The sequence below is a fragment of the Geotrypetes seraphini genome, chromosome 3, assembly GCF_902459505.1.
Source record: "Geotrypetes seraphini chromosome 3, aGeoSer1.1, whole genome shotgun sequence".
In the NCBI taxonomy this organism is placed as follows: domain Eukaryota; kingdom Metazoa; phylum Chordata; class Amphibia; order Gymnophiona; family Dermophiidae; genus Geotrypetes; species Geotrypetes seraphini.
Genome location: NC_047086.1, coordinates 292143792 through 292171466, shown reverse-complemented (window position 1 = coordinate 292171466; position 27675 = coordinate 292143792). Strand labels below are relative to the sequence as shown.

The 27675-nt window shown below is 44.4% G+C and overlaps 1 protein-coding gene across 8 annotated transcripts in view; it reads right to left on the bottom strand.

Annotated features, from left to right (window-relative positions):
- STRN (striatin) overlaps window positions 1-27675 on the bottom strand; it is a 384728-nt gene that overhangs the window by 176093 nt on the left and 180960 nt on the right. For 4 of the 8 annotated variants that reach the window (XM_033939121.1, XM_033939123.1, XM_033939124.1 and 1 more), the window contains 2 exons: window positions 16471-16614; window positions 932-1068 (listed from right to left, as the gene is read on the bottom strand). In XM_033939121.1, coding sequence (XP_033795012.1) covers window positions 932-1068; window positions 16471-16614 — 281 coding nt within the window. Of the gene's footprint in view, window positions 1-931; window positions 1069-16470; window positions 16615-17182; window positions 17270-27675 lie in introns of all 8 variants that reach the window. The other 4 variants (XM_033939118.1, XM_033939120.1, XM_033939122.1 and 1 more) reach the window with 2 other exon arrangements.

The following is a 27675-nucleotide window of genomic DNA, read 5'->3' as shown; positions in this document are numbered from 1 at the left end:
CTCTTTACAAGAATTCTCTAGCTAGGTACATGGGACCTGAGTTGGCCACAGTTGGAAACAGGATACTGAGCTTGATGAACCTTCGGTCTGTCCCAGTATGTAATTCTTATGTCAGGGGTGGGCAACTCTGGTCCTCGAGGGCTGGAATCCAATCGGGTTTTTAGGATTTCCCCAATAAATATGCATGAGATCTATTTGCATGCACTGCTTTCATTGTATGCTAATATATCTCATGCTTATTCATTGGGGAAATCCTGAAAACCTGACTGGATTCCGGCCCTCGAGGAACGAAGTTGCCCACCCCTGCCTTATGTTCAGGAATAATGTGTCTGTTACACTAAAAACATCCTTTCTGTGGTTACAATCAAAGTGATTTACATTATATACAGTTACTTATTTTGTACAGAGGTAAATGGAAAGTTAAGTGACTTGCCAAGAGTCACAAGGAGCTGCTGCGGAATCAAACCGTTCCCCAGATTCTCAGACCATTGCACTAACCAACTAGGCTACTCCTCCACAATATTTATTTTGTGCACACACAGTTCACACATGGACGGATACCACATCAACACTTACAAGTACATCATCATACTGGTGGAATGTGTGTCACTATACTAAAGCATTCGAAATCTGCAGGTGTTCAGGGGAGTCTGCAAGTGGATGAGTAGATAATGTTAAAGCATTCAAGTCTAATTTTTTTTTTCTTAACCGCCAGATTAATCTTTCATATACTATTGGAATTTTTAGACTGTTCACATTACATTATAGCTTTATTGAAGCACTTAGGAGTGTTGACCATATGCACTTTTTTTGTAGAGGGCTTTTGAATACTGAGAGTGAAGACTTTTTCAGCACACTGATACTTCTCTCACCAGTATGGTGATGTACTGATTATTTTCTGGTAGTTTTAATATTTTACATCAACACTTACATCATAGGTCAATGAATCTGCTTCATTGGCAACTGTAAGGCCGGCTAGCTCTCCAAGGCCCAGTTCATTTTCTAGGGCTTCATCTGGACCCATAATGAAAGATTTTCCAGAAGTTGGAGGAAATGTTAAAGCCTCTACTGCAACAAAAAAAGAACGAGAAAAAGAAATATGTAAAAAAATACCATAGATCATAGGTATTTTGTAATTATGAGTTTTCCTCAGAAAAGTTTAGAGTTCAGTATAACATCTCAACAAAATTTGAGCTTTATTTTGATAAAAGTGGAAACAAAAATGCACTCAATATATCATTAAAAAATATTCTCCTTTCCAAGGGAATATAATGGATTCTAGCAATATAATACCAATTGGTAACAAAGAGTCATGAATATGAGTTATTTATTCCCTCTGTAGTAATTTACTATTGGATTAATCTGAACTAGTCCAGCATAAAATCTGGGATCTTGCCAGGTACTTGTGACCTGGGTTGGCCACTATTGGAAACAGGTACTAGGCTTGATGGACTTTTAGTCTGTTCCAGTAAGGCAACTCTTATGTTCTAACAAAGGACCTAATGATCTTGATCGGTAACCTTCTCACCAAACACAGTATCTCAAACTCTTACCTGTGGCTTATAGCAGTACTGGATCCTGGAAGAAGGTCTCTTATGACCTAAACACGGCTTGTGTCGGGTCTATACCACAACTTTTTACTGTGTTTTATATTGTTTTTAATCTGCACTTTGTTCAAGATCAACAATTCTTTTTGTTTTTTGCTCTGCTGTTGTTTTTTTTGTGGAACTCCTTTGGTGGACTTTTTTTGTTCCTAACAAGGGACCTCTCATAAGGCTCAAATGTAATATTTTTCAATTGACATTCAAGTCAGTTCAAACAGAAACCAATTAGATGACATTAAAAATCAAATAAATAATTTTATAAAAGCTAAACTGGCTTAGATTCTTTTTTTGATTTACAGCATAACAGTATAAAACATTTAATATCATGTCTCTTGTATTCAGAGTTATTCTGGAATTTGTATGTCTGGATCCATCTCTAAATAAATTTGGAATCCCTGAAGCAGAGTGATCTGTAATGGAAATACAATCATGCCAGTGGATTTGCTGTATGTTATTTCAATAAATATTGGTGAATATGGCTTATGCTATTAAATGGACCCTACAACATTAAGCCTTTTTTCTTAAACAAATTTTCTACTACTGGGACTAAGATTTCAGTTGATAAAATAGACTATATATTAATATACAATTTGATTTGGCCTGATTATACTGTTGCAGAAAATACAAACAAGTTGAGGCTAATAGCTTTAGTATCTTCTATATATTTGATGGTCCTGCTCATTATAAATATTATAAAAGTATTACTCGAGTTTGGCTTAAAGCTTTATCCTTTTAAATATTTATATTATATTTTAGAATATATTTAATGTTAGTAGCTCTTTTTCAAATATGAAATATAAATCAAACCACATTATATTCTATTCAAGATACAGTGGATAGAAAGTGAGACGAGTCATACTATATACAAAGATAATCAAAGAAATTGAAAAACACAAGGAACATAAGAATGGGAGAAAGAACTAATGGCTATTGTAGACTGAAAATAGAAATTCTAAAAAGCACCAGTGTTTAGACATTTAGCACAGTTAAAAGAAATAAGAAAACAAGAAGGCACTGTGTGGCAAAACAAAGAAGCAGACAAAATAAGATCCAAATGAAAGGTCTTTATTTTCAAATCAGAAAATCCAAGATGGCTACCACTCCTTTGTTAGACCTTCAGCACAGACAGTGCAGTTGGAGTCAAAGATTAATACGCTGAAATTTTTATAGTAGATTCTAATATGAGAGATGTTGATTGGGGCATCTTGGGGAACATTTTTTCTAACAGAAATGTTCAAGACTACATTGTGAAAGATTACAGGTAGTCCTTAGGAAACTGGAAGATTGGGCATTCAAATGGCAGATGAAATTTAATGTGGACAAATGCAAAGTGATGCACATTGGGAAGAATAACCCAAATCATAGCTACTAGATGCTACTAGGGTCCACCTTGGGGGTTAGCACTCAAGAAAAAGATCTGGATGTCATTGTAGACAATACGATGAAACCTTCTGCCAATGTATGATGGCAAGGTTGCTTGCCCTGTTCTCTAGACAATCCCAGAAACAGAACCACCAAGTTGTCCCCTCTCTTAAGGTGGTCCCAGGAAAAGTGTTTCTGATGTGACAAGTAGTCATCAAGGATCCCATATTCGCCAGATAAAGTCAAATTGATCATACAAAAGTGATGGCCCTTAAAGGCTTATTAAAGTACTTCCAGGCATTGGGGGCAGGGGGGGAGATGGTAAAGTAGAAAAATGAAGTCACATACTGAAGTCTAGAGCCACTGAAACATAAGGAAAGCAGAAACCCATTGAGAACCAGGCTAGGCAACCCAGAAATCAAGAACCAAGCAAATAAGATGTTGGACCAGTTTTGCTCCTTTTCTGATTCTCATTAGGGCTGCTATTGCTCTTGTCACTGATCCTTTGTGGTAAGCAGAAAGGGAACATAGAGCTCTTCTAGAAGAGCCATCTGTATAAAAGTACATATCTGGGATGTGGTGCTGTTCTATCCTAAGTGGGAACAGGAAAGCACAGTTACTTACCGAAAAAGGTGATATCCAGGGACAGCAGGCAGATATTCTCAACATATGAGTGACACCATCCACGGAGCCCCGATGTGGACAGCTTCACAAGCAGACTTGCTTGAAGAACTTTTAGAAATTTTGCGAGTGCCTTCCTGCCTGAGGTAGGGCGCGCATCTCCACAGTGTCTCCTCAGTTCAGATAGCTAGCTAAGAAGCCAACTAGTGGGTGGGTTGTGAGAATATCTGCCTGCTGGCCCTGGATAACATCTGTTACGGTAAGTAACTGCGCTTTATTCCAGGACAAGCAGGCAGCATATTCTCACTTGTGGGTGACCTCCAAACTAACCAGAATGGGATGGTGGGAGTGTTGGCCTTTTAGGAAAATAAATCCTGTAATACTCTTTGGCCAAAGTGCCCATCCCATCTGGAGAGTAATGTGAGGTGAATGTATGAACCGAAGACCAAGTGGCAGCCTTGCAGATTTCTTCTATCGAAGTGGATATGCAGGAAAGCTACCGAAGCTGCCATAGCTCTAACTTGACTCTCCAGTTGCAGCCCAGCCTGAGCGTAACAGAACGTGATGCAGCCAGCCAGCCAGTTGGATAGTGTTCTTTTGGAAATAGGATGCTCCAACTTATTAGGATTAAAGGAAAAAATACTGGAAGCACAATCGACTGATTGAGATGAAATTCAGTAACCACCTTTGGTAAAAACTTTGGATGAGTACGAAGTATCACTTTATCATGGTGGAACACTGTGAATGGTGGATCCACCACCAAGGCTTGAAGTTCGCTCACCCTTCTGGCAGAAGTGAGAGAAATGAGGAAGACAACTTTTCCAAGTAATGTATTTAAGATGAGTCGTAGATATTGGTTCAAATGGAGGCTTCATCAACTGAGCAGGAACCACATTGAAATCCCATACCACTGTAGGTGGTTTGAGAGGTGGTTTCACATGGAAACGTCCTTTCATGAATCTGGAAATGAGGATGGGCTGTAAAAAGTCTACCATTCACTGACTGATGAAAGGCTGTGATTGCGCTGAAATAAACTCAGATGTAGATTTGAGTCCAGCGTCAAGACAAATATAGAAGATAATCCAAAATTCGAAAAACCGAGATGGATGGTCAGTTGCTCCTGATGAATAAGACACCATGAAAACCGAGACCACTTTTGATGGTAACATTGTTGAGTAGACAGCTTTCTGGAAGCTTCTAAGATAAGTCGAACAGGCTGAGAAAGATGAATATCAGCAGAACTCAGCCCGAGAGAAACCAAGTTGTCAGGTGTAGAGACTGAAGGTGGGGATGTAGAACAGAACCTTAACTCTGCATGAGTAGAGATGAAAATATTTATAGAGGTATCGGTTCCTTGATACTGAGTTGAAGTAGAAGGGAAAACCAAGGTTGTCTGGGCCACCGAGGAGCTATCAGAATCATGGTGGCAGACTCCTGCTTGAGCTTGACAAGCGTCCTGAGAACAAGAGGAAAAGGTGGAAACACATAAAGGAACTTATTCATCCAATTCAGTAGAAAAGCGTCTGCTTCCAGGCGATGAGGTGAGTAAAGCCAGGACAGAATGTGGGGCAAAAAGATTCACTTGAGGTGTCCCCCATTGGGAGAAAATGGCATGGAGAATGGCTGAATGCAGAGTCCACTCATGGGGTTGAAGAATGTGACTGAACTTATCTGCCAGAGAATTCTGTTCCCCATGAATGTAAATGGCCTTGAGAAAGATGTTGCAAGGAATCGCCCAATTCCAAATCTTTTGAGCCTCCTGACAGAGTAGGAGAGACCCTGTACTTCCTCTGTTTGTTTACATAATACATTGCTACTTGATTGTCTGTCTGGACAAGGAGAACTTGATCTTGTATGAGATGCTGGAAAGCTTTGAGAAAGTTGAAAATTGCTCTGAGTTCCAACAGATTTATATGATGACGTTGGTCTGTGGAGGTCCATAGACCTTGAGTGCGTAAGCCATCCAGATGCACTCCCCATGCATAGGTCGATTAATCTGTAGTGAGAATCTTTTGATGGGGGGGGGGCGTTTAGAAAAGCTAAGATTGGCAGATTGCATCCACCACTGTAGTGACTGTTGAAGAGATGAGGTCACTGCAATGTGCTGGGAAAGAGGGTCTACAGCCTGTGACCACTGAGAAGCCAATGTCCATTGGGGAATTCGTAAATGAAGCCTCACAAATGGAGTGACGTGGACAGTGGAAGCCATGTGCCCTAGGAGAACTATGATGTGTCTTGCTGACAGAGACTGGGACTGGGCAGCCTGTTGACAAAGATGAATAAGGGCATCTTGATGTGGTTGCAGAATAAGCGTCCTGAGTTGAGTCGTGTCCAGGTCTCCCAATTAATTGGAGTTGCTGAGAGGATTGAAGTTGAGATTTGGCGAAGTTGATTTTGAATCCCAAACTCTAGTGTGTTGCTGAGAGTAGAGAATGACACGGTGGCGGTTTACCCGCGGCCACCGCATTTTAGCCGCGGGTCACCCGCCGAAAACGGGGAAGAAAACTAGCAGTCGCTGCGGCGACGGGGACAAGGCCATTCACCGCCCGCGGGGCGGTGAATGGTCTTGTCCCCCGCAGTGAGGCATGAAGGATCGCGCGGTCCCCGCAGCTCACACCCGCCCGCCCAATCGATTCCAGTGTCCAGCCAGCTCTCTCCCCTCTCCTCACCCCAGTCCGCAGATCCTCCTCCTCGGCGACCCGCACGCTACCAGAGAGCCGCGCACACCCGCCGCTGCTCAGCCTCGATCTTCTGCTCTGACGCAACCGGAAACAGGAAGTTGCAGCAGAGCAGAAGATCGAACACTGAGCAGCCGCGCGTGTGCGGCTCCCTGGGAAAGCGCGCAGGTTGCCGAAAAAGAAAACCCACAAACCAAGGTGAGGAGAAGGGAGAGAGCCGGCCAAACACCAGGATCGACCGGGCAGGCAGGTAGTGGCCGCGGGGACCGTGCGATCGCTAGTGTTCCCGGCTCAAATTGGAAGGAGGGAGTGAAAAGAAAAAGGATTCTGGGCCAAGGGGATGAAGTCGGAAAGAAAAACCCACAGCAGGAAAGAAAGGGAAGGACTGGCAGGTGAGCCAGATGCTAGAAGCAGGGGGGGGGGGGAAGAAAGAGTGAAAAAAGCTAGATGGGGTTGAAAAGAAGAGACACACTGGTATGGAAGAGGAAGATAGGGGAAATCTGGACACAGGAAGGTAACAGAAAGAGGGGAAATTATGTGCATGGGGCATAGGGACAGAGACATAAAGGGGACATGCCATGGGGATGGTATATGGACACAGGGGGGGCAATGACAGATACATAGGGGAGATATTAGAAATGGAGAAAATAGGAGCACAGAAGCGAGATGGTTTGTGGGGATGGGACAGGGACCGAGCTTGCAGGCTCCAGTGGCTTGCACAAATTACATTGTAACGTGCCATAAAAATAAGAGGAAGGAAGGTAGATAGGCCACGCGAGAGGAGCTGAAGGGTAGTAGAAAGGAACAGATGGTAAAGGAGGGAGGGAAGGGTGGTGGTGGAAAGGAATAGAACAGACATTGAAGGAGGGTGGAGAGGAACAGACCCCCAAGGGAAATGTGGAAGACAGAGTGGGAAGAAGACAGATGCCAGACTATTCGGGAGCGGAGGGAAGAAGATGGGGGGGGGGGGGGGGGGGCTAAGGGAGAGGCACAGTAACAGCAAATGGAAGACGCAGAGAGAAGACACACAGTGGATGGAAGGAATTCAATGAGAAGATGTGGAAAGCAGAAACCAGACAACAAAGGTAGAAAAAAAAATTATATTTATTTATTTATTTTTTGCTTTAGGATAAAATAGTATATTAGTTGTGTTGATAAAAATTTATAAACAAAGCCCTGCCAGCTGAACATCTCTTTCTCTAGTTCAGCAGCAGGAACTTTGATTTATAAGAAAGGAATAAGCTAAATATTACAGTACTAAGGCTTATATGGATGCAGCGGGGACGGGGACAGGGCGGTGAATGGGATGGCAGTGGCGGTGACGGGGCGGTGAAGGGATCGGCGGTGACGGGGCGGTGAAGGGATCGGCGGTGACGGGGCGGTGCAGAGGATGGTGGGCCGGTGACGGGGACAGATTTTTTCCCCGTGTCATTCTCTAGCTGAGAGCATAGCTTGTGAAGAGAGATCCTTGATGAGCCAGTCGTCCAGACTGGGAAAGACTTGAAGGCCCCGAGCCCTCAAGGCTGCTGCCACTACTACCAGGCACTTGGTAAAGACTCTGGTAGAGGATGCCAGGCCGAAGGGTAAAACCTTGTATTGGCAGTGGTATTGCGCCACTCAAAACCCAAGGTACATCCTGTAATTCTGATGACTGGGAATGTGAGTGTAGGCCTCTTTCAGGTCTAGAGAGCATAGCCAATCACTGTGATTCAGTAAGGGATACAACGTTGCTAGCGATAGCATTCTGAATTTCTCTTTGACCAGAAATTTGTTGAGCGCTCTGAGATCCAATATAGGTCGAAGATTCCCATCTTCTTGATGATGAGAAAGTAGTGGGAGTAAAACCCTGTATACTCTTGTCCTGGAGGAACTTTTTCAATGGCACTGAGGAGGAGTAAATTCTTGACCTCCTGAACAAGGGAGGGCTGAAAGAGATTGGAAGCAGACTCTCTCGGAGGATGATCTGGAGGTATGGTGAGAAAATTAAGAGAGTATCCTTCCCGAATGATTTTGATAACCCAGAGGTCAGATGTTATGAAGTCCCAATGATGAGAATAAATTTGCAGATGACCTCCGATGGGTTGAGGAAGAGGCAGAGACAACTGGATTGAAACTATGCTCTTGAGTAGACGGTCAAAAAGACTGAGTAGATTTTGCAGAGCAGCTTGCTGAGGTTTCTGAGACTTCTGCTGTTTTTGCTTCCTCTGCCGAGGTCTTGCTGCAGCTGGTTTAGCAGTATAAAGTCGTTGGTAAGACGTAGATAGCTTAAAAGGACGTGACACTGAAGATTTGGGCTTAGGCTTGACTAAAGAGTCCCAAGATTTTTCATGAGCGATGAGCTTTTGAGTAGCATTCTCAATTGTCTCTGAAAAGCTCATCCCCAAGACATGAAATGTTAGCCAAGTGATCTTGAAGATTCATATCCATATCTGCCACTGTGAGCCAGGCCAACCTTCTCATGCCCACAGACAAAGAAGAAGCTCGGGAGGACAGCTCAACGGAATCACAGGCAGATTGTACCAAATGTTGCCATAACTGCAAAAGGGTGGAAACTAGTTGTTGGAACCCCAATGCTGCCATAACTGTAAAAGGGTGGAAACAAGTTGTTGGAACGCCATAACATGGTGAGTAGGAAGATATTTTTGGTACATAGGTAATTGTTTCAAAAATTGCATCAAATAGCATGTGAAATAAAAAGTATAGTTGTTTACTCTACTGTTCAGGTTCAGCTTCAAATTCTGATAGAGGTGCCTGCCAAATCTATCCATAGTGCAACCTTCTCTCCTAGCAGAGGTAGATTTTTTTTAAACTCTACCACTAAGGATTGGTGAGAAAGCTGAGCTTTGTCATACCCTGTAGTAGGAGCAACTTTGTACATGGAATCCAGCTTTCTAGGTGCTACTGGCATGGTAACGGAGATTCCTGGTTTCTAAAGAGAGTGTCCTTCAATATTACATGAACAGGAAGCTTAAGCACCTTTTTCAGGATCTGTTTAATGTCCATAGTCTCCATATATTTAGGTGTATATTTGGAGTCAACTTCCCAACTTAAGAGACATGTCCTTACCAAGCTGTCTAATGAAGCAAGAGAAAGAAAGATTCTTGAGTAGATGACTCTTTAGGAGATCGAGGTAGAGAATACTCAGAAGAGTCATCAACTTCCGGTGCTGAAGAAGAAGCACCCAGGGAAGATTGTACACAGAGGTCAGAGTCCAGTACTGGTGATTGAAACCTATGCTTCTTACGTCCCCAGTTTTGATCCTGAGGAGATGGGGTTCGATGTTTACACTGCTCCAAATGCTTAGCAGACGTGTGTTTGAACTTGTGCGTGGAAGAGTTGCGGCTAGTAGTCTTAGATGCATGCCTGGATGATGGGCGGTGTCATAATCTAAGAGACGGCACTGAAGACTGAGTACTGGTACTGTCATCTGTGGGATTGGTACTCTCAGGCTGGACTGGAACCTGCAGAGTCAATGCCAGGGTCAAAAGATAATAATAATAACTTTATTTTTGTATACCGCCATACCCAGAAGAGTTCTAGGCGGTTCACATTAGTTAGACAGAGTTACAAGTGGTTACATACCAAGTTGATCATAGAGTTGCGAACAGCAAAGAGAAAGTAGGGGGGGGGAGAGGAGGGAGACGGGGGAAGGGGGTAGTTCATTAGGGGAGAGGAGGAGAATTGAAGAAGGGGCATTAAGGGTCCTGGTCTCGGAATAGGTGAGTTTTGAGTAATTTTCTAAAGTCGAGGTAGTTGTGGGCCTTGAGGACCATTTGGGCTAGCCAAGGGTTTAGCTTGGCGGCTTGGAAGGCGAAGACTGAAAATGTTACCATACTCTACGTGAAACTGCTCAAATAGTTCTTTCAAAGTAGCTACCGGTACCTATGGCATTGTCACCGGTACCATAAGTGTCGCTACTTGCTCTACAGTCGCCTGTACCACTGGTGCTGCAACCCGCTCCGAAGAGGATGACTCCGAAGAAGAGAAACCCCTAGATGTTGGAACAAGTCGCATCAAAGGTCGTTGTTTGGCCAGCATGATTGGACTTAATGTCATAGTGGCCGACCCCACCTGGGAGACTGGTGACTTCTTCGCTGGTTTATTTAAAGGAGCGAGAATCTGTGACTCTGGTGTAGAAGGCGGTGCAGATGAAGGTCACGAAGTCTTGAATGACGGTGCCTTCACAGGTGGTACATAGAATGCGGTTTTCTGGAATGCAGTGTCTTCACTTTTGGTGCTTTTGAAGACGGTGCCTTGGAAGTTGAAGGGGAAGATTGAACTTCTTCCATATTAGCACCGAAAAGTTGTTTTTGTTGAAGAAGGCGGGTCTTTAAGGTGCGCTTTTTTAAGGTAGAACAGCCCGTGCATGAATCAATGCGATGTTATGGCCCTAAACACTGAATACCTGGCACCTGCCGCATTTCTTAAAACCAGTTAACAGTCAGGATACGAAATTATGAAAAATCGCCTCAGCCAAATTGAACGTGAGAGGCTGAGGAGAGACGAAAGGCACAACAGAAAAATAAAGAGAAACTCTAATTTTTTTTTTTTTTAAATTATACACAAGAAATAAAAGTAGAAAATAAACATATAAAATCTGCACAAGCGGGAAGGCAGGCACAAAATTTAACGAACGTTCAATGGTGTGACTGAACAGCTCTGCGGAAAACATTGAAATGAGGAGCCGCGCACCTACATCGAGCGGGAAGGCACTCGCGCATGCAAAGTGTGAACTTTCTAAAGTTCTTAAAGTAGCGATGCACTTGGGACCATCCATGCCGGGGTTCCGTGGACGACATCGCCCGCATGTGAGAATATGCTGCCTGCTTGTCCTGGGATAAGCAACTTTACCTTGTGCTGAATAGGATCAAGTATGAACTACTGTTTGTTTTTACAAATGATTCATGGGAAATCCAAGTCTAGGTGGTTCTTAGAATAACCGAGGTCTCAGGAGAGCTCTGGGAACCCTTTCTTCCACCCACAAAGGATCAATGACTGGATCAAGAGGGAATAGCCCTAACCAGGAGGGAAATATATGATGAAAAGGAATAGACAAGTCTTAATAATGTTAACAAATCATGTGCTTGGTTCTCAACTTCTGGACTGCCATTCCTGGTTCCTGACTTCAATCAGTGGCATAACAAGGGGGGGAGGAGCAGAGGAGACAGATCACTCCGGGTGCCCTCTTGGGCACCTCTCTTCCCACCCACTTCTTCAAAATCTTTGGTAGCATCTCCTAGCTACTGATAGCGCCCCTTAGCTCTTCTTCTGATATCATTTCATGATCACGGGACCAGGAAGTGACATCGGAGGGAGAGCTGAGACCGGGACATGCTACTCGCTGCCACAGAAGATTTTGAAAAGGTATAGTCATGTGAAAAAATTAGAACACCCCATGAAATATTCAGTTCTTTCTTAATAAATGTTCACATATCAATGCCAAATTTTTTTTAAATTTATCTCTGGAAAAGAAAGTGGTGTAATTGCAGGTAAACAACAAAACTTTTCCTTCATTTACTCATGAAACAAAAGATATCCACAAAAATGTGTATTCTAACTGAGGAATAAATTAGGACACCCCCCACATATCCTCCCATTTAAAGTGGCTCAAATCACACACAGGTGTAGCACATCAGGTGCACATGTTTTACTCAGCATTTTGAAGAAGGTTTGCCCTACTTAAACCTCAGACATTTAGTTTGGTGTGCTCATGACTGCTGCAGTGAGAGTGAACACCATGGTGAGATCAAAAGAGCTGTCTGAGGCCTTCAGAAACAAGATTGTAGCAGCTTATAAAGTCTGGTAAAGGATTTTAAAAGATCTCGAAAGAGTTTGACATTAGCCATTCCATGGTCCGGAAAATAGTGTGCAAGTGGAGGACTTTCCAAACAACTGCCAACATGCCCAGGTCTGGCCATCCAAGCAAGTTGACCCCCAGAGCAGACCACAAGATGATAAAAGAAGTCTCCAAAAACCCTAAAATGTAATCACGGGACCTACAGCAGGCTCTTGCTACTGCTGATGTGAATGTGCATGCCTCTAGAATTAGAAAGAGACTGCACAAATTTAACTTGCACGGGAAGTGTACAAGGAGGAAACCTTTGCTCTCTAAGAGAAACATCAAGGTCAGATTGAAGTTTGCCAGAGAGAAAGTTGACAAAGACCAGGACTTCTGAAATAGTGTTCTATGGACAGATGAGTCTAAAATTGAATTATCTGGACACCAGAAAAGAGGACATGTTTGACATATACCAAATACAGCATTCCAGAAAAAGAACCTCATACGAACTGTGAAGCATGGAGGTGGAAGTGTCATGGTTTGGGAATGCTTTGCTGCAGCAGGACCTGGCCAGCTCACCATCACAGAATCCACCATGAATTCTACCGTATCAGAGCATGCTTGAGGAACATGCGAGATCATCTGTAAATAAGATCACTGCTATATAGTGTTAGCTTGAATCTGTGGAGTTATTTTGAGATCCATGAAGCCAAATTGAGATCTCTTTTTTCTCCACATTTATATGTGCTCCTTGAAGACAACAGTGTGTTCGTGGCTCATAATAAATTGCACTCACTGGATTATTAGCTGCTCCCCCCCCCCCCCCAACTAGTGCTAGCACATCACTTTAATTATAAATTTGATGTAGTTGAAATCACCCATTATTATTGTGTTACCCAGTTTGTTAAATGTGAGAAATGAAATAGCGAAATATATACTTTAAAAGTTAACAGTTGTATAATGTTAATTATTGCAGAGTGTAATAATATAGTACATAGATACAGTAGGGGGAGATTGGTACTAATAACCTTTTGCCGAAGTATGCAAAAGACAGTAAGGGAAGGTGAATGAGACATTCTTGGGATAATTTCTGCAACTGTATAGCTCCAGTAACTGTAGAACTTGACATCTCAGTAGTATTAACTGGGGACTTTGTTTAAGTAACAAGTCAAAGGACACAGCATGTAGCATGAAGAATGGGCATGTGATGGGAGGATCAAGTAACCACATATGGGAAATAGAAAATAGAGTTGGTAGTCCAAAAAATAAGGGTGATGGGAGAAGTAAACTGAGGCATGAAAAATGGAAGTATTGAGGGAGACATTTGATAGGCTGTGAATTGTTGTTGCTCTAACCAAGGCACGCAGGCAGGAGGGACTAAGAAATGTATGAACTAAATAAGAAAATAAGAATTGCCACTGCTGGGTCAAATCAGTGGTCCATCGTACCCAGCAGTGTGCTCACACAGCGGCGGCCCTTAGGTCAAAGACCAGTGCCCAAACAGACTATAGCATTACCTGCGTACGTTCTAGTTCAGCAGGAACTTGTCTAACTTTGTCTTGAATCCCTGGAGAGTGTTTTTCCCTATAACAGCCTCCAGAAGAGCAGTGGTCCATCATGCCCAGCAGTCTGCTCATGCGATGGCCCTTGGTCAAAGACCAGCGCTCTAACTGAGACTAGCCCTACCTGCGTACGTTCTGGTTCAGCAGGAACTTGTCTAACTTTGTCTTGAATGCCTGGAGGGTGTTTTCCCCTACAACAGACTCCGGAAGAGAGTTCCAGTTTTCTACCACTCTCTGGGTGAAGAAGAACTTCCTTACGTTTGTACGGAATCTATCCCCTTTTAACTTCAGAGAGTGCCCTCTCGTTCTCTCTATCTTGGATAGGGTGAACAACCTGCCTTTATCTACTAAGTCTATTGCCTTCATTATCTTGAATGTTTCGATCATGTCCCCTCTCAGTCTCCTCTTTTCAAGGGAGAAGAGGCCCAGTTTCTATAATCTCCTCCAGCCCCTTAACCATTTTAGTCATTCTTCTCTGGATCCTTTTGAGTAGTACTGTGTCCTTCTTCATGTACGGCGACCAGTGCTGGACACAGTATTCCAGGTGAGGGCACACCATGGCCTGGTACAGCGGTATGATAACCTTTTCCAATCTGTTCATGATCCCCTTCTTAATCATTCCTGTTTCCCCTTTTCGCTACCTTTTTGCAGTAAGCTCTAAGTGCCTACTCTTCTGGTGCAGGTGGACACCCCTTGCAAGAGAAACTAATAAAATCATTAACAGTATTCTGAAATGTGTTTTTGCCATTGCATAATCTGTTTTGAGAAGACCTTATGATTTGGAACATACAAAATGTAAAAACTGGATTGAATTAAAATAAGATTTCTTCTGGGGGAAACACCTACAAAAGACTAATGAAAATAGACACTTCAGAAAGTAGCTACCAAAATGCAGTATTACCTGCAATCCACCAATTCTATGAAATTGGTTTTCATGAGAAGTCTTAAAGAACATGTTTAAATCCTAAAGAGGAGGAGGAAGGATGGTAGATATTATACAGTATATTCAAATGCCTCAAAAAAGGTACAAGAGAAGCGGAGGCAGAGAGGGAGTAAAATAGCTCTTTTGAGATTTCAAAGTGTTGCTTAGTTACCATTTTCCACTTTAAAATAAGTCTATGAGGGGGTGGATAGGAATGGTACATCTTAAAGCAAATCTGCTCTACTTAAACATCATCATGTACCACTTTTCAGCCAGCCTAGTTTCTCATATTTTCTGATGACAAATTGTTTTGCAACATCTGAATTTCTTGGTTTTTCCAAAAAGTTCTGGAGAGATTGTCTTGAAATTTGGACAAATGTACCAGGTCTCTCTTTAGTGAAAGCCCTGTAGTAATCAAAATTCTTGTACCCTCACAATAATTCTTCCACATTCACTACGACTACAGGAATCAAGTTTCAGTACTGGCTACTGATACAGACAGATTGGATTGCAAGTTGTCATGGCAATTGCAAGGCTGAAAGCATGAAACAGGGTCTTACTTCGTGGTGAGAAATGCTGACTAGATCTATATGAAAAGTAGTTGTAGCTGAACATGTCAACTGGTCAGAATGGAAGGGCTATTTCAGCCTGCCATCGTTTACTACTGTCACTAGGTTAACGCATTGTAAAATCCAACAGAGTTATCAATTATGCAATGTATGTATATGAAAATTAATTATCATGCCAAGGCAGGGTAAAAAGTGTTATCTCCAAAAATTATTTGATGCAAAACAGAATTATTTTTCATTCACTACCTCACCAAGAATGTTTGGGCAACAATGGATCCATTGCTGGCTAAGAAGAAAAAAAAATCTGTGTAGACTCTCCCTAGCTAGCCCTGGCATTGGCTGAAGTACAACCATCTTCTTTCCTCCCTGGAATTAGGCATCTGAGAACTCTCTAGGCAGGAGACTCAAATTTATATCTGCTGACAGTCTCAAAATAAAATTGGGACAGTCTTAAAATAAAATTGTAAAATAAAAAAAAGAGGTGCACAAAGAAATTCAAAAAAATAAATTTCTACTGAAAACCTGCTGAATCCTAATCATACATACAGCAAGAAAAAAAAAATATATGTATTTCTTTGTGCACCTCTTTTTTTTTTCTTTTCTTTTCTTGCTGTGTGTGTGATCTGTATTCAGGAAATGCCCTGCTGGGGCTGGCCACGAGCAGCCTGTTTTGAGGCTGCCTCCTGCTGACCGGCTGCGCTTCGGGGGTAAGGAAGCGAGACAGCTCAGAACTGTCATCTGCTTCTGATGCTTCGGGGATTGAGGGAGGGCGGGAGGGGGGCTTTGCAGCTCAGGACCGCTGCCGCGCTGGTGCTCCAGGGCAGGATGGTGTGGGGGGAGGGGTTCAATTTCAGCTGTTTCAGGGCTTGAGGTAGGGGGATTTGCAGCTCAAGACCAGTGCCATGCTGGTGCTTCGGGGTGGGAGGGAGGAGGGTTCTCATCTCAGCTGCTTTGGAATTTGCAGCTCAGGACACTGCCGTGCTGGTGCTTTGGGTTAGGAGGGAGGTGGGGTTCGCAGCTCAGGACTATTGCCACTTCAAGTTCTTTAGGGCTTGAGGCTCAGAACTAGAGAATGATACGGGGACAAATTTTTCCCCACAAGAACTCAATTTCCCCATCCCTGGGAGTTTTGTTGCTGTCCTTGTCCCATTCCTGTAAGCTTTACCTTAACCACACAAGCCTCAATGATTTTAAAATGTTTGAGGCTTGTGCAGATGAGGACAGAGCTTGCGAGGATGGGGCAGGGACAAGAAAAGAACTCGCAGGGATGGGAAAATGAGTTTCGGTGGGGGTGGCGGAAAATTTAAACACACACACACCCCTTTTCAAATATTTTTAAATATAAAGAACAGAATTACTTTGCATACACTTACCTTCATCTGTCCTATTTATTTCATGCTCACTAAGCCGTGAGCTACTAGGTCTGGAAGGTGACATCACAGATGGCTGCAATGAAGGAAGTTCATCAACATCTCTCAGATTTGCTAGCATGTCTTGTAGCTTTGACCTGTTGGGCCCTATCCAAGAGAAACAGAAATTATGAAGAGCTGTAGAAATACAAAAAAGTGTGCAAAAACTGTTCCCTCTATGTTTCTATGACACATGGTAATGGAAAACCTTATGATTATTATACTTTATTTGTACTGAACACTTGTCTCAAAGAAACAGACTTGTCAGTATGACCTGAAATATTTAAAAATTTAGTAATGCTAAAATTTTATAAAAAGAATTTGAATCTATCATCTGTGGTTCACCACCTTCTTAAGGGGGAACAACTATCCATACTATTAGATATTTGAGGGAGGGTGGGGGGGAAAAGAGCACATTTTACAATTTCTAGAGACTACTGATCTAGAATCTTACTTTGATAAAGACCGTTATGGGCCTTCACATAAAAAGGACAATAAAAACATTAATTACATTGTAACGAGTACAATGTGCCTATTCTTTAATAAGCTAAATGACTACAAAAAGAAAAAAGGTTTATAACTTATAGAGAAAAGCAAAATTAAGCTGAAGCTAGATTAAGCCTCTTTATTCCTGTCAGTATATATGGTGAAATCCTATTTCTTGCTTGCCACTTACCTGTGCTTTGCTCCATTATTCCTCCACATCCCTGTTTTGACTGTTTTATATGGGATAGAGGTTGAAACATTTCTTCTGCAGTTTTTCCTGTTGTAAGTTTAGGGATAAAAGTTTGCTTTCAGATAAAGAAAATATCTTACCCATGATCCATTATGGTATTTCCTAGACCAGTAAAAAGCACAACTCTCTCAAGTAGAACCAATGAGAACCTGCTTCTGACTATTCATATGTACACGGATTTATCCTGCTTTGCATGAAATTTTACTATAGGTACCATACTGACACAAAATTAAAATCTTTACTAAAAGTTATGGGAAACTCTAGGTTTTTTACCCATGATTGTTAGCAGATAAAGTTACAAAGTACAGTAGTTCAAATATTCTGAAGTAAAAATGTTCACATTCTAAAGTTATTACTATTCATTGCTAGAAACCTTTTTACAAGCTATTCATGTAAGGTATTTTCCTGAGATGTGCGTTTCATACACACAGTCATTTCTTATATAGGAGGCGCGTTCAATAGTTTATCTACCTCATTAGGAAAGAAAACAGTTTTCAAAAAAAATTTGTTTTATTTTTCAATATAGTCCCTTGATAGCTCCATACACTTTAACCAATTTTCCTGCAATGATTTCAACCCTTATGAAAATAATTCTTGTGTTTGCCCTTCAGACCAGGACGTTACAGATTTCTTGAAGTCATCATCACTTGAAAACCACTGTCTACGGAGAGATTTCTTCAAAACTCGGAACAGGACATAATCTGAGGGAGCCAGGTCAGGAATGTAGGATGTATGGTTCAGCTGCTGAAATCCATATTCTCGAATGGCAGCCTATTTTTGTTGTGACATGTGCATCGGCGCACTGTCATGAAGAAGCAGATCGATTGCTGAGAGTTTTCCTCATCTTTTCTCCTTTATTAACTCCCGCAAAGCGATCGTTGTGTATTGGTGTAACTCTCCCCGGTTATGGTTGTCTTGTGTAGCATGAACTCCAGAAGCAAAAGTCCTTCATTATCCCAGAACACAGTTGCCATGACTTTGCCTGCAGATTTTTCATTCTAGAACATTTTTGGGGTGGGGATCGACTTGTGCTTCTACTATACTGACTCCTTTTGGACTCAGGATCTCTATAATAAACCCCAAATCTCATCTCCAGTCACAAAAAGATGAAAAAAACTTTGCTTGGGCTTCACTGAGCATCTCCAAGTTCGCCTGACAGCACTGGAGCCTTGTGGCCTTCTGACATGGCATTAGCATTCTTGGAACCCATCTTGCACTTAACCTTGGTTATGAACAACTTTTTATGAAATATTTTCCAAATCGTACCAGCCAAGATGCCTATTTCTTCAGCTATTCAGGAAACTTTAATTCGTCCGTCTGACAAAATTAAATCCTTGACTTTCTTTCATATTTCTGTAGAAGTTGTTTCCACAGGCTGTCCAATGTGAGGGTCATGCATTCATGGATCTCCTTTGGCTTTTCCCCTTCTTTTATGAGAAATTTTATCATTGAACGGTGCTCAAAATCTAATAGTTTCATGCTTGATTCGCACGTCTCTTTGGAATGTTAGACTTGCACTGAGCTGCAACTGTGCATGAGTAATCTGAGACATGTCACAACATTCACAGAATTGCTTGCTACTTGCTTTCATACTTAGGTAGATAAATTATTGAACTGCCCTCATATATAGTTTTCTACCAGTTTAAAAATGTATTTCAAATTAGAATTCAAACCTCAAGAATATACACAAAGAGGTACTTGTCTCTCCAGTATCATTTAAGATACTGCAGCATCTCTGTGTTTATATTCAAAGGTCAGAAAGGAATACTGATGTCATGAAGCAGCATAATAGAGAACTCTCCTTGGTGACATCCATCCAAAGTATAATACTAGAGGTCATTTAATGAAGGTAGGCTGTTTGACTCTGATCCTATACCATTCTATCCAAAATAGTACTACAATATAATTTCTAGTAAGCATAAAAACTCAAGTCAAAATAGCCATCATTCAAATTAGAACATGCAAATCTTGAATCCCTTACATGAATATCCATCAGTTATTATGTGACAATGCTTAACAAATATTTATACAGGATTTTATCTAGTATCAGCTATTTGGATGATCTGAGCTATTTAAAACTTACTAGATAAAGAACAATAATGATGTAATAGATCTAAGAATGTACACCTTTTATATGGATGGAAGAACTATCATGCTCAAGAGAATAATGTGCTGCTATTTACATTCAAACTACTTAAGCTATATCATCAAGCTGCTAAATTATACCAGTTAAAATTTGTCTCAGTTGTTTTATGAGCAAGAAAAGGGACGTCCTTCCAATAAAAAATTATAATGTTGCTAGTGGGTTTTTTTCTAAAATCAATCCAATTTTAGTTCATTCAAAGCAGAGAAAAATTACAGATTGGCCAATATTATAACTCCCCTTTGTTGTCATTCACCTTTCCCTTTACTATCCTAAAGGAGGTGCAGCAAACCAACACTACTTTAGATAAGGAAAAATCTATGAGATTTATAGGTTGTATAATAATTTTACTCAATTTAGATCCATTTTCATTTGTTCACAAGATATTGTTTTGTAGTATGAAAATATATTTTAGTGTAATGACATAACACCATCACCTGATGATACGTAGCTCTGAACAAAAAACAAACACAAGCTTGTTTCTCTAATATTTTTGTATCTTAATATCCAGTGTCCAAAAAGTGCCAACAAAAAGCAAGAGATAAATTAAACAAAATACATTACAATGAAACTACAGAGCTATAGACATTATAGTTTTGCTGAAGTAACAATAAATGTCTCACAATCTCTAACTAATTCACTTATCATTTAAGTGAAAAATTGCTGATTTTAACACACTTACTCAATGCCATTTTATTTCTTGTACCACCACCACCTAAGCTCAATAATATTTTCATGAACTTCTAGTATGGATCTTTCTTCTCTGGCTTAAATCTTCTCTCTTCATCCATGTAATGCATAAGATAAATCCAATTCCCTGTCTCTTTCCGGTTCAGCTCTATTCCTCTGCAGCACAAAGATTCATATCTACTTTACAACTTCAAAGCACCGTCAGTTTCTATTTGAAAAATGGTAAAGCCACTATGATAAGGCAGTAAAAAAAGCTAACAGTATGCTTGGGTGCATAAGCAGAGATCACTAGTAGGTAAAAAAAATATATAGTATGTCCTTTGTCAATGGAAGATTCCTCTTTAGCACAGCAAAAAAAAAAAAAAAAAAAAAGAAGGACAGGACTAGAGAGTTGCGCGGGGACAGAAATCCCACCCGTCCCCGCCAAAATCCCACCCGTCCCCGTGAGGAATCCCTCCGTCCCCACCCGTCCCCGCGAGGAATCCCCTCCGTCCCCACAAGGAATCCCCTCCGTCACCACCCTTCCCTATAAACTTCAGAAATAGTTATTTTATTTAATTATGCTACTGAATTAAAGGCTCTGGTAGAGACCCATTTACAAATAAGCAAAGAGACTTTACTAATTTGGAAAAATTAATTGGGAAGAATACATACTTTGTAAATGGGTTTCTACCAGAACCTCTAATGTAAATATAAAATATAAATACTCAGCTGATGAGAACCCACAAACTGTCAGCTGAGGACTTCCTTTGCAGTTGGCCGGGGGTCCCTTTTGCCAAGCTTGGCAGGCAGCAGTAGCGTCCCTAAGTCACAGATGCTGGCACCTCAGTGGCTCATGGATGCTGCCAGCCACTGCTGCGCTTGGTGGAGGGGAGTTCTGGCCATCTCTAGAGGAGGTCCTCTGCTGGCGGTGCTTGGGGATCCCCACCAGTCACAGCAAGGGTCAACAAGTACTTCAACACTGTAGAAATAAAACCAGAAATGCATTTCCTTTTCTTTTGAACACAATACAAAGACATCTGCCATATACATTTCCCAAAGCTAACATATTTTAGTCAATAAATTCCGTTTTTTTTACCTTTGTTGTCTGGAGACTTATTTTTCCATAAAGTTGGTCCCAGTTTCTTTTTTCCACTTTCCCATCTTCTGTAAATTCTTCTGTTGCTGTCCATTGGTTCCCCCTACCATGGTCCAGCATTTATCTCTTTCTCATCTTTCGTGCCTGCCCACCAGCCCCACGCCCAACATTTCTCCTTCTATCACCCCTCTCCAGCATTATGCCACATCTCTCCCTCCATTCCCTTCACCACTGTCCAATATTCCTCCCTCTTGCATCCCTTTCAATCTGCCCCATTGTTCCCTTGCCACATTTCTCACTCTCATCTTTTTCTTCCCTATCATATTCTGTACCTTCCTCCCTACGACCAAAAATTCTCCTCTTTCTTCCATTTGCCGTGTGTACACAACCATCTCTCTTTCCCGCTCATTGACACACCCACACCCAATTCTCCCTTTCTATTCCCTCCCCCACCTCAGCATCTCTTTCTCTCCTTTCCTCTCTCCCCAGTTCATGACTTCTGTGTCCAAAAATGCACTCCCTTCCACCACTTCATTCGAGTCCAGATAACAGCAGGGGTTGGAGGCAGCCTGCAGCAAGCCATATGTAGCCGACCCAGAAGTCTTCCCCCGAAGTCAGAGCTGACATCAGAGGGAAGGCTTTGCATCAGTCTGGCGGCGGCTGAGGTGTCAGGTGGGAAGGAGTAGATACTGGATGTAGGAGGTGAGAGGAGACAGACTGTAGATAGAAATGGGGAGGGATCAGACACACTGGATGAAAGGGGAAAGATAAGACAACTGGAATGCCTGGGGGAGAGAAAAAGACAGATGATGGATGGAAAGAAAAGGAGAGGGGAGGAAGACATTGAATGGAAAGGAGGAGAGGGGGAGGATACAGATGGAAGGGAGGAAAGAGAAAGATGGAGCAGACACTGAATAGAAGGGGGAGAAAGAGAAATGAAGCAGATGCTGGGCTGAAAGGGGGGAAAGATGGGCAGATGCTGGATGGAAGGGGGGGAGAAAGAAGGGTGGATGATGGATGGGATGACAAAGGGGGCAGAAAGGAGGAAGAGAGGAGACAGATCAGATGCTGGGCAGAAGCAGCAGACAGAGGGGCAGATGCTGGATGGAAAGAGGGGGAGGGGCAGATGCTGGATGGAAAGGGACCTCAGGTCAGCATCTGAATGGCCGTGCAAGTCTGCATGGGTCCAAATGGTGCCACACACTGCTAGACCCCCCCCCCAGTCCATTGTGCTTTCTAGAAGCCAGTATTGTGGTGCAGCCTGGTCCCTGCTAGGTTTTCTCCCCTAGAATGGGACAGACTGTGCTTTTGCCGGCAGAGGCAGAGTGGTGAGCCTGCACGATGTCGCAAACTAGCCCCCCTCCCCACCCCACCCCACCCCACAAATGTCCTCCACCCAGAACAGGATCGAATCTGGGTTCCCAGTAGCTGAGCAGTGAGCCTACCGAGGTATCCCCTACCGAGAATGGAACCAACTCTGCAGTAAGAAGACTTAAAGAAGACTTAGAGCCATAGAGCATGAGACTCCCACGGGGATGAAAACAGCCTACCTAAATTCTGGCGATGCAGGCATGCAGCTTACAAGTCCGGCGTCGCGGCAGGAAATAGCCATGCTGAGCACTGAGCTCAGCACGTACACAGATGAAAGCCTTGCTTGCTGATTGGACCGCTCGCACGCACTCCCACCCGCACCCCCACCCTGAAGGACCGTTCGCACCCCCACAGCCTCCCGACCCCCCCATCATGTAGAAGCTCCTACCGGTATCCTGCTGCTTCCTCTTGGCGGTCCCGACACCCGACACGATCGGGCCAAGAGGGAGCTCAAGCCCTCTTGCCCCCTCGACTCCCCGACACGATCGGGGCAAAAGGGAGCCCAAGCCCTCTTGCCCCGTCGACACCCCAACTCCCCGACAATATCGGGCCAGGAGGGAGCCCAAGTCCTCCTGGCCCTGGCGACCCCCCCCCCCCCCCCCCGCTAGTTGTTCGGGCCAGGAGGGAGCCCAAACCCTCCTGGCCACGGCGACCCCCTACCCCCAGCTTGCACTACATTAAGGGCAGGAGGGATCCCAGGCCCTCCTGCCCTCGATGCAAACCCCCCTCCCCCCAACGACCGCCCCCCCAAGAACCTCCGACCGCCCCCCCAGCTGACCCGCGACCCCCCTGGCCGACCCCCACGACACCCCCACCCCCTTCCCCGTACCTTTGTGTAGTTGGCCGGACAGACGGGCCTGTCCGGCAGGCAGCCAATGACGGAATGAGGCCAGATTGGCCCATCCATCCCAAAGCTCCGCCTACTGGTGGGGCCTAAGGCGCCTGGGCCAATCAGAATAGGCCCAGGAGCCTTAGATCACACCTGGGGGCGGGGCCTGAGGCACATGGTCCCAACCTGACCATGTGCCCAAGGCCCCGCCCCCAGGAGGGTCCTAAGGCTCCCGGGCCTATTCTGATTGGCCCAGGCGCCTTAGGCCCCACCAGTAGGCGGAGCTTTGGGACGGATGGGCCAATCTGGCCTCATTCCGTCGTTGGCTGCCTGCCGGACAGGATTTGGCCAAGGAGATTTGAAATTACAGAGTGAACGGACTCCACAAGCAGATAGAGTCTAAGCTCAGAATACCCGTGAGCAGGTGCAAAGAGTATCTTAGAGAACTATGCAGGGGAAACCACAGCTGTCATGCCCCACCACAAATAGAATGAGTGCAGAGCACCAAACTGGCGTGACCCCTAACGATACCGACAAAACTACTGAGGATTGAATCCGCTATATCCTGCACTGCCCCAAGCCCATTTGAAAGCCAGGACATTCATGAAAAAAACACAACAACATAACAGACCCCCTTCCCCTTGCAAGGTACTATGGCATGGAGTTAGGAAACAAAAAAAAGTAAAGGGTCACAACCTAAAGAAGAGCAATCTCAAAGTAGTAAATCAACAGGACTCTGAAAATAGTCAAATTGCTGAACAAAGGTAAGAAGAAATCCTCACCTAGGAGAGGCAAAGATCCATATCCCTACACGCAGAAGGCTACAAAAGACATCCACCCTCTAGCCGCTTAGGCCCAATGAAGGGCGCCAAGCCATACTCCAGAAATCACGATGAAAGCTGGAGGAACCTATAGCAACCAAATCAACTGAAAGTGAAGTGATATTACTGGAGAGAAATAAATACAGATCCAAGTAGAGGCGCACAGACTAACTAGATCATATGCGAAGCGAGATGGTAGAATATAGTCCACCTAAACTGGCTAAGCTGCAAAAATGCACACAAAAGAAGGGACAAAATGCAGACAGAGAAACTGCGCTCAGAAGAGGAGGCCAGCATAGGCGACAAACTAGATGTACCGAGAAAGTCTGCAAACACCGCTCTCACGCTATAATAAATATTGTAACAGAAACAGATATGCTTGTACCAAGGGTAACCGACCTAAACCTCCGATAAAATAGATACTCATCCAGACACACGGACCAGAGATCCATAAACTGAAGAGAGAAAGATGAGCCCACCAGGAAGGCGTGGAAAGAAGAAACGTAGCCCAACCGCTGCAGAAGAAATAACAATATCAACCATTACCCCTTCTGTGGCCAGCAACTTCTGGGCAGGCCAGTCCCATATTTCTTGTGACAGCCCCACTTATGATGTCCAAAGTGACAGTGTTTGTGGTGAGAAAGAGAACGGAGTGTTACCCAAGCAAGACGCCAGACCACCTGAGTGTGCTCTCACCAAAGAGCCATCACATAACTCAGGGTGGCCATAACTAGGGCAGGCCAAGAAGTTCAAGTTCCAATTTGAAGAAAAATTGAGCAAAACGCAAGAACCTATAGTTAAATTTGAAAAAACAGAGTAGTCGGGGGAAAAGACGGCAAACTGGACCAGTAGAGCATAACAGGAAGAAGATCTCCCAGACAAACAAATTGCTACAGCCACCAACCTGAGTAACATCCAGAGCGGCTGCCACCCGTCCAACTGTGCCTAGGGAACGCAAGCCTGCAACATAACAGGACAAGCAAATTCTTACGTGCCCCTTTAAGATATATATATATGCGCCTGCCTGCACAGTACGTGAAAATGCACACATGATACGCAAAGAGAATCCCCTTCGTATCCGAAAAGAGATAAAGGAGGCACCAAACCTAGAATGGCACAGGAGACTCAACGTCAAAAGAACCCCCTTCATATCCCAAAATGGATAAATGAGGCACCATACCGAGAATGACACCTGAGACTCAACAGACAGGAAAAGAAGGAACTGGAAATTGTTTCCCAGACAGTGGGCTAAAAAGGTCAGGAGTACCTCATGTGCTCAAGTGCAGATGCACACCTATGGGAGCTGAAGAACTGACTACCGTATTTTCGCGGATATAACGCGCACCCGTGTAAAACGCGCACACGGGTATAGCGCGCAGAAACCACACTTGTATGTACGGAAACTTTTGTATACAGCGCTCATGGGTATACCGCGCATGCTGCCCGACTCTCCTCTGGCCACCCCGACTCTCCTTTCGCCCTCCCCGACTCTCCTCTGGTTGCCCCGACTCACCGTTCACCCGCCCTGACTTTCGGTGCACTGCCCCGCCTCTCCGTGCGCTGTCCCGACTCTCCGTTCACCTGCCCTGACTTTCCGTGCACTGCCCCGCCTCTCCGTGCGCTGTCCCGACACTACATTACGGGCAGGAGGGATCCCAGGCCCTCCTGCCCTCGACGCAAACCCCCCTCCACCCCAACGACCGCCCCCCCCCAAGAACCTCCGACCGCCCCCCCAGCCGACCCGCGATCCCCCTGGCGACCCCCACGACCCCCCACCCCCCTTCCCCGTACCTTTGGTAGTTGGCCGGACAGACGGGAGCCAAACCCACCTGTCCGGCAGGCAGCCAACGAAGGAATGAGGCCGGATTGGCCCATCCATCCTAAAGCTCCGCCTACTGGTGGGGCCTAAGGCGCGTGGGCCAATCAGAATAGGCCCTGGAGCCTTAGGTCCCACCTGGGGGCGTGGCCTGAGGCACATGGTCGGGTTGGGCCCATGTGCCTCAGGCCGCGCCCCCAGGTGGGACCTAAGGCTCCAGGGCCTATTCTGATTGGCCCACGCGCCTTAGGCCCCACCAGTAGGCGGAGCTTTAGGATGGATGGGCCAATCCGGCCTCATTCCTTCGTTGGCTGCCTGCCGGACAGGCGGGTTTGGCTCCTGTCTGTCCGGCCAACTACCAAAGGTACGGGGAAGGAGGGTGGGGGGGTCGTGGGGGTCGCTAGGGGGATCGCGGGTTGGCTGGGGGGGGCGGTCGGAGGTTCTTGGGGGGGGGGCGGTCGTTGGGGGGAGGGGGGTTTGCGTCGAGGGCAGGAGGGCCTAGGATCCCTCCTGCCCGTAATGTAGTGCGAGGTGGGGGTAGGGGGTCGCCGTGGCCAGGAGGGTTTGGGCTCCCTCCTGGCCCGATATTGTCGGGGAGTCGGCGGTCCTTCGGGGTGGGGGTGCGAGCGGTGGGGGTGCGAGCATCCTTCCGGATGATGAATCGGGCGTCGGGCGGGGTGTGAAATATGTTAAAAAAAAATTTGTATACCGCGCTCAGGCATATAACGCGCGAAGGGTATGCGCGGTACATAAAAACGCGTATAACGCGCGCGTTATATCCGCGAAAATACGGTAGTAGACAAACCAACTAGAAATAGCAGCTGCTCAAGCCCCAGACACGCAAGCACCGGAAAAAATGGGGTCCAGTTACAACCAAACTACATTATCCACAGGGTAGAATAGAGATGAAAACTGTCTGACTAACATGCTGGAACATTCTACTAGTCAGAATCAAAGACAGACAAGAGACCAGTGTCAATGTAAGAGAAGAGAAACAAACAGAGTCCTCTATATAGTAACCATGACATCCAGAAAACTGTCAAAAGACAGGAGGTAACCAATTCAGCAATGAATGAGTAGGTAGACAGAACACCCCAAAACCTAGTGGCGCAAGGCAAAAGAAGTTGAAATAGACGGGGTATAATGCAATCAAGGCATATATGAGTATTATGGTACATTGCAACAGGTTCCTTTTTTTAAAAAAAAAATTTTATATTATGATGACAATCACACCGCCTGTGCTAGGCGGTCAGGTTATCTGGCCTTTCTATTAGGTTTTATCGGCATACTTTCCTTGACCACAGCTCGAGGCTGTGATATATCTGTGCCATGCTGATAGGGTAGCCTGACTAGGCTCCAGAACCCATTAGTCAACATAGGAGCCGTACCATATAGCCAGAGAAAGGGTGAAAATAGAGAACGTGAAACCAGCACACAGGGACAGCCCATTCTCCACCTTAAGACTCTAAGGAAAATAGCCCCGGAATTCAAAAAGAAGAAACCCACATGGAAATGATAGACACCGTCAGCCATGTGCAGAAGACTAAAGGTGAAAGTATACGTCAATGTGCCGAGAGCTAGAGATAGGAAATGCTCGCTCACCTAGCTTAAAACAGACTCGAAGTAGGCGCAGCTGCAGAAGCCGGGTACTCTGCGTGCTCAGGACAATTGTGGGCAAAGGGATC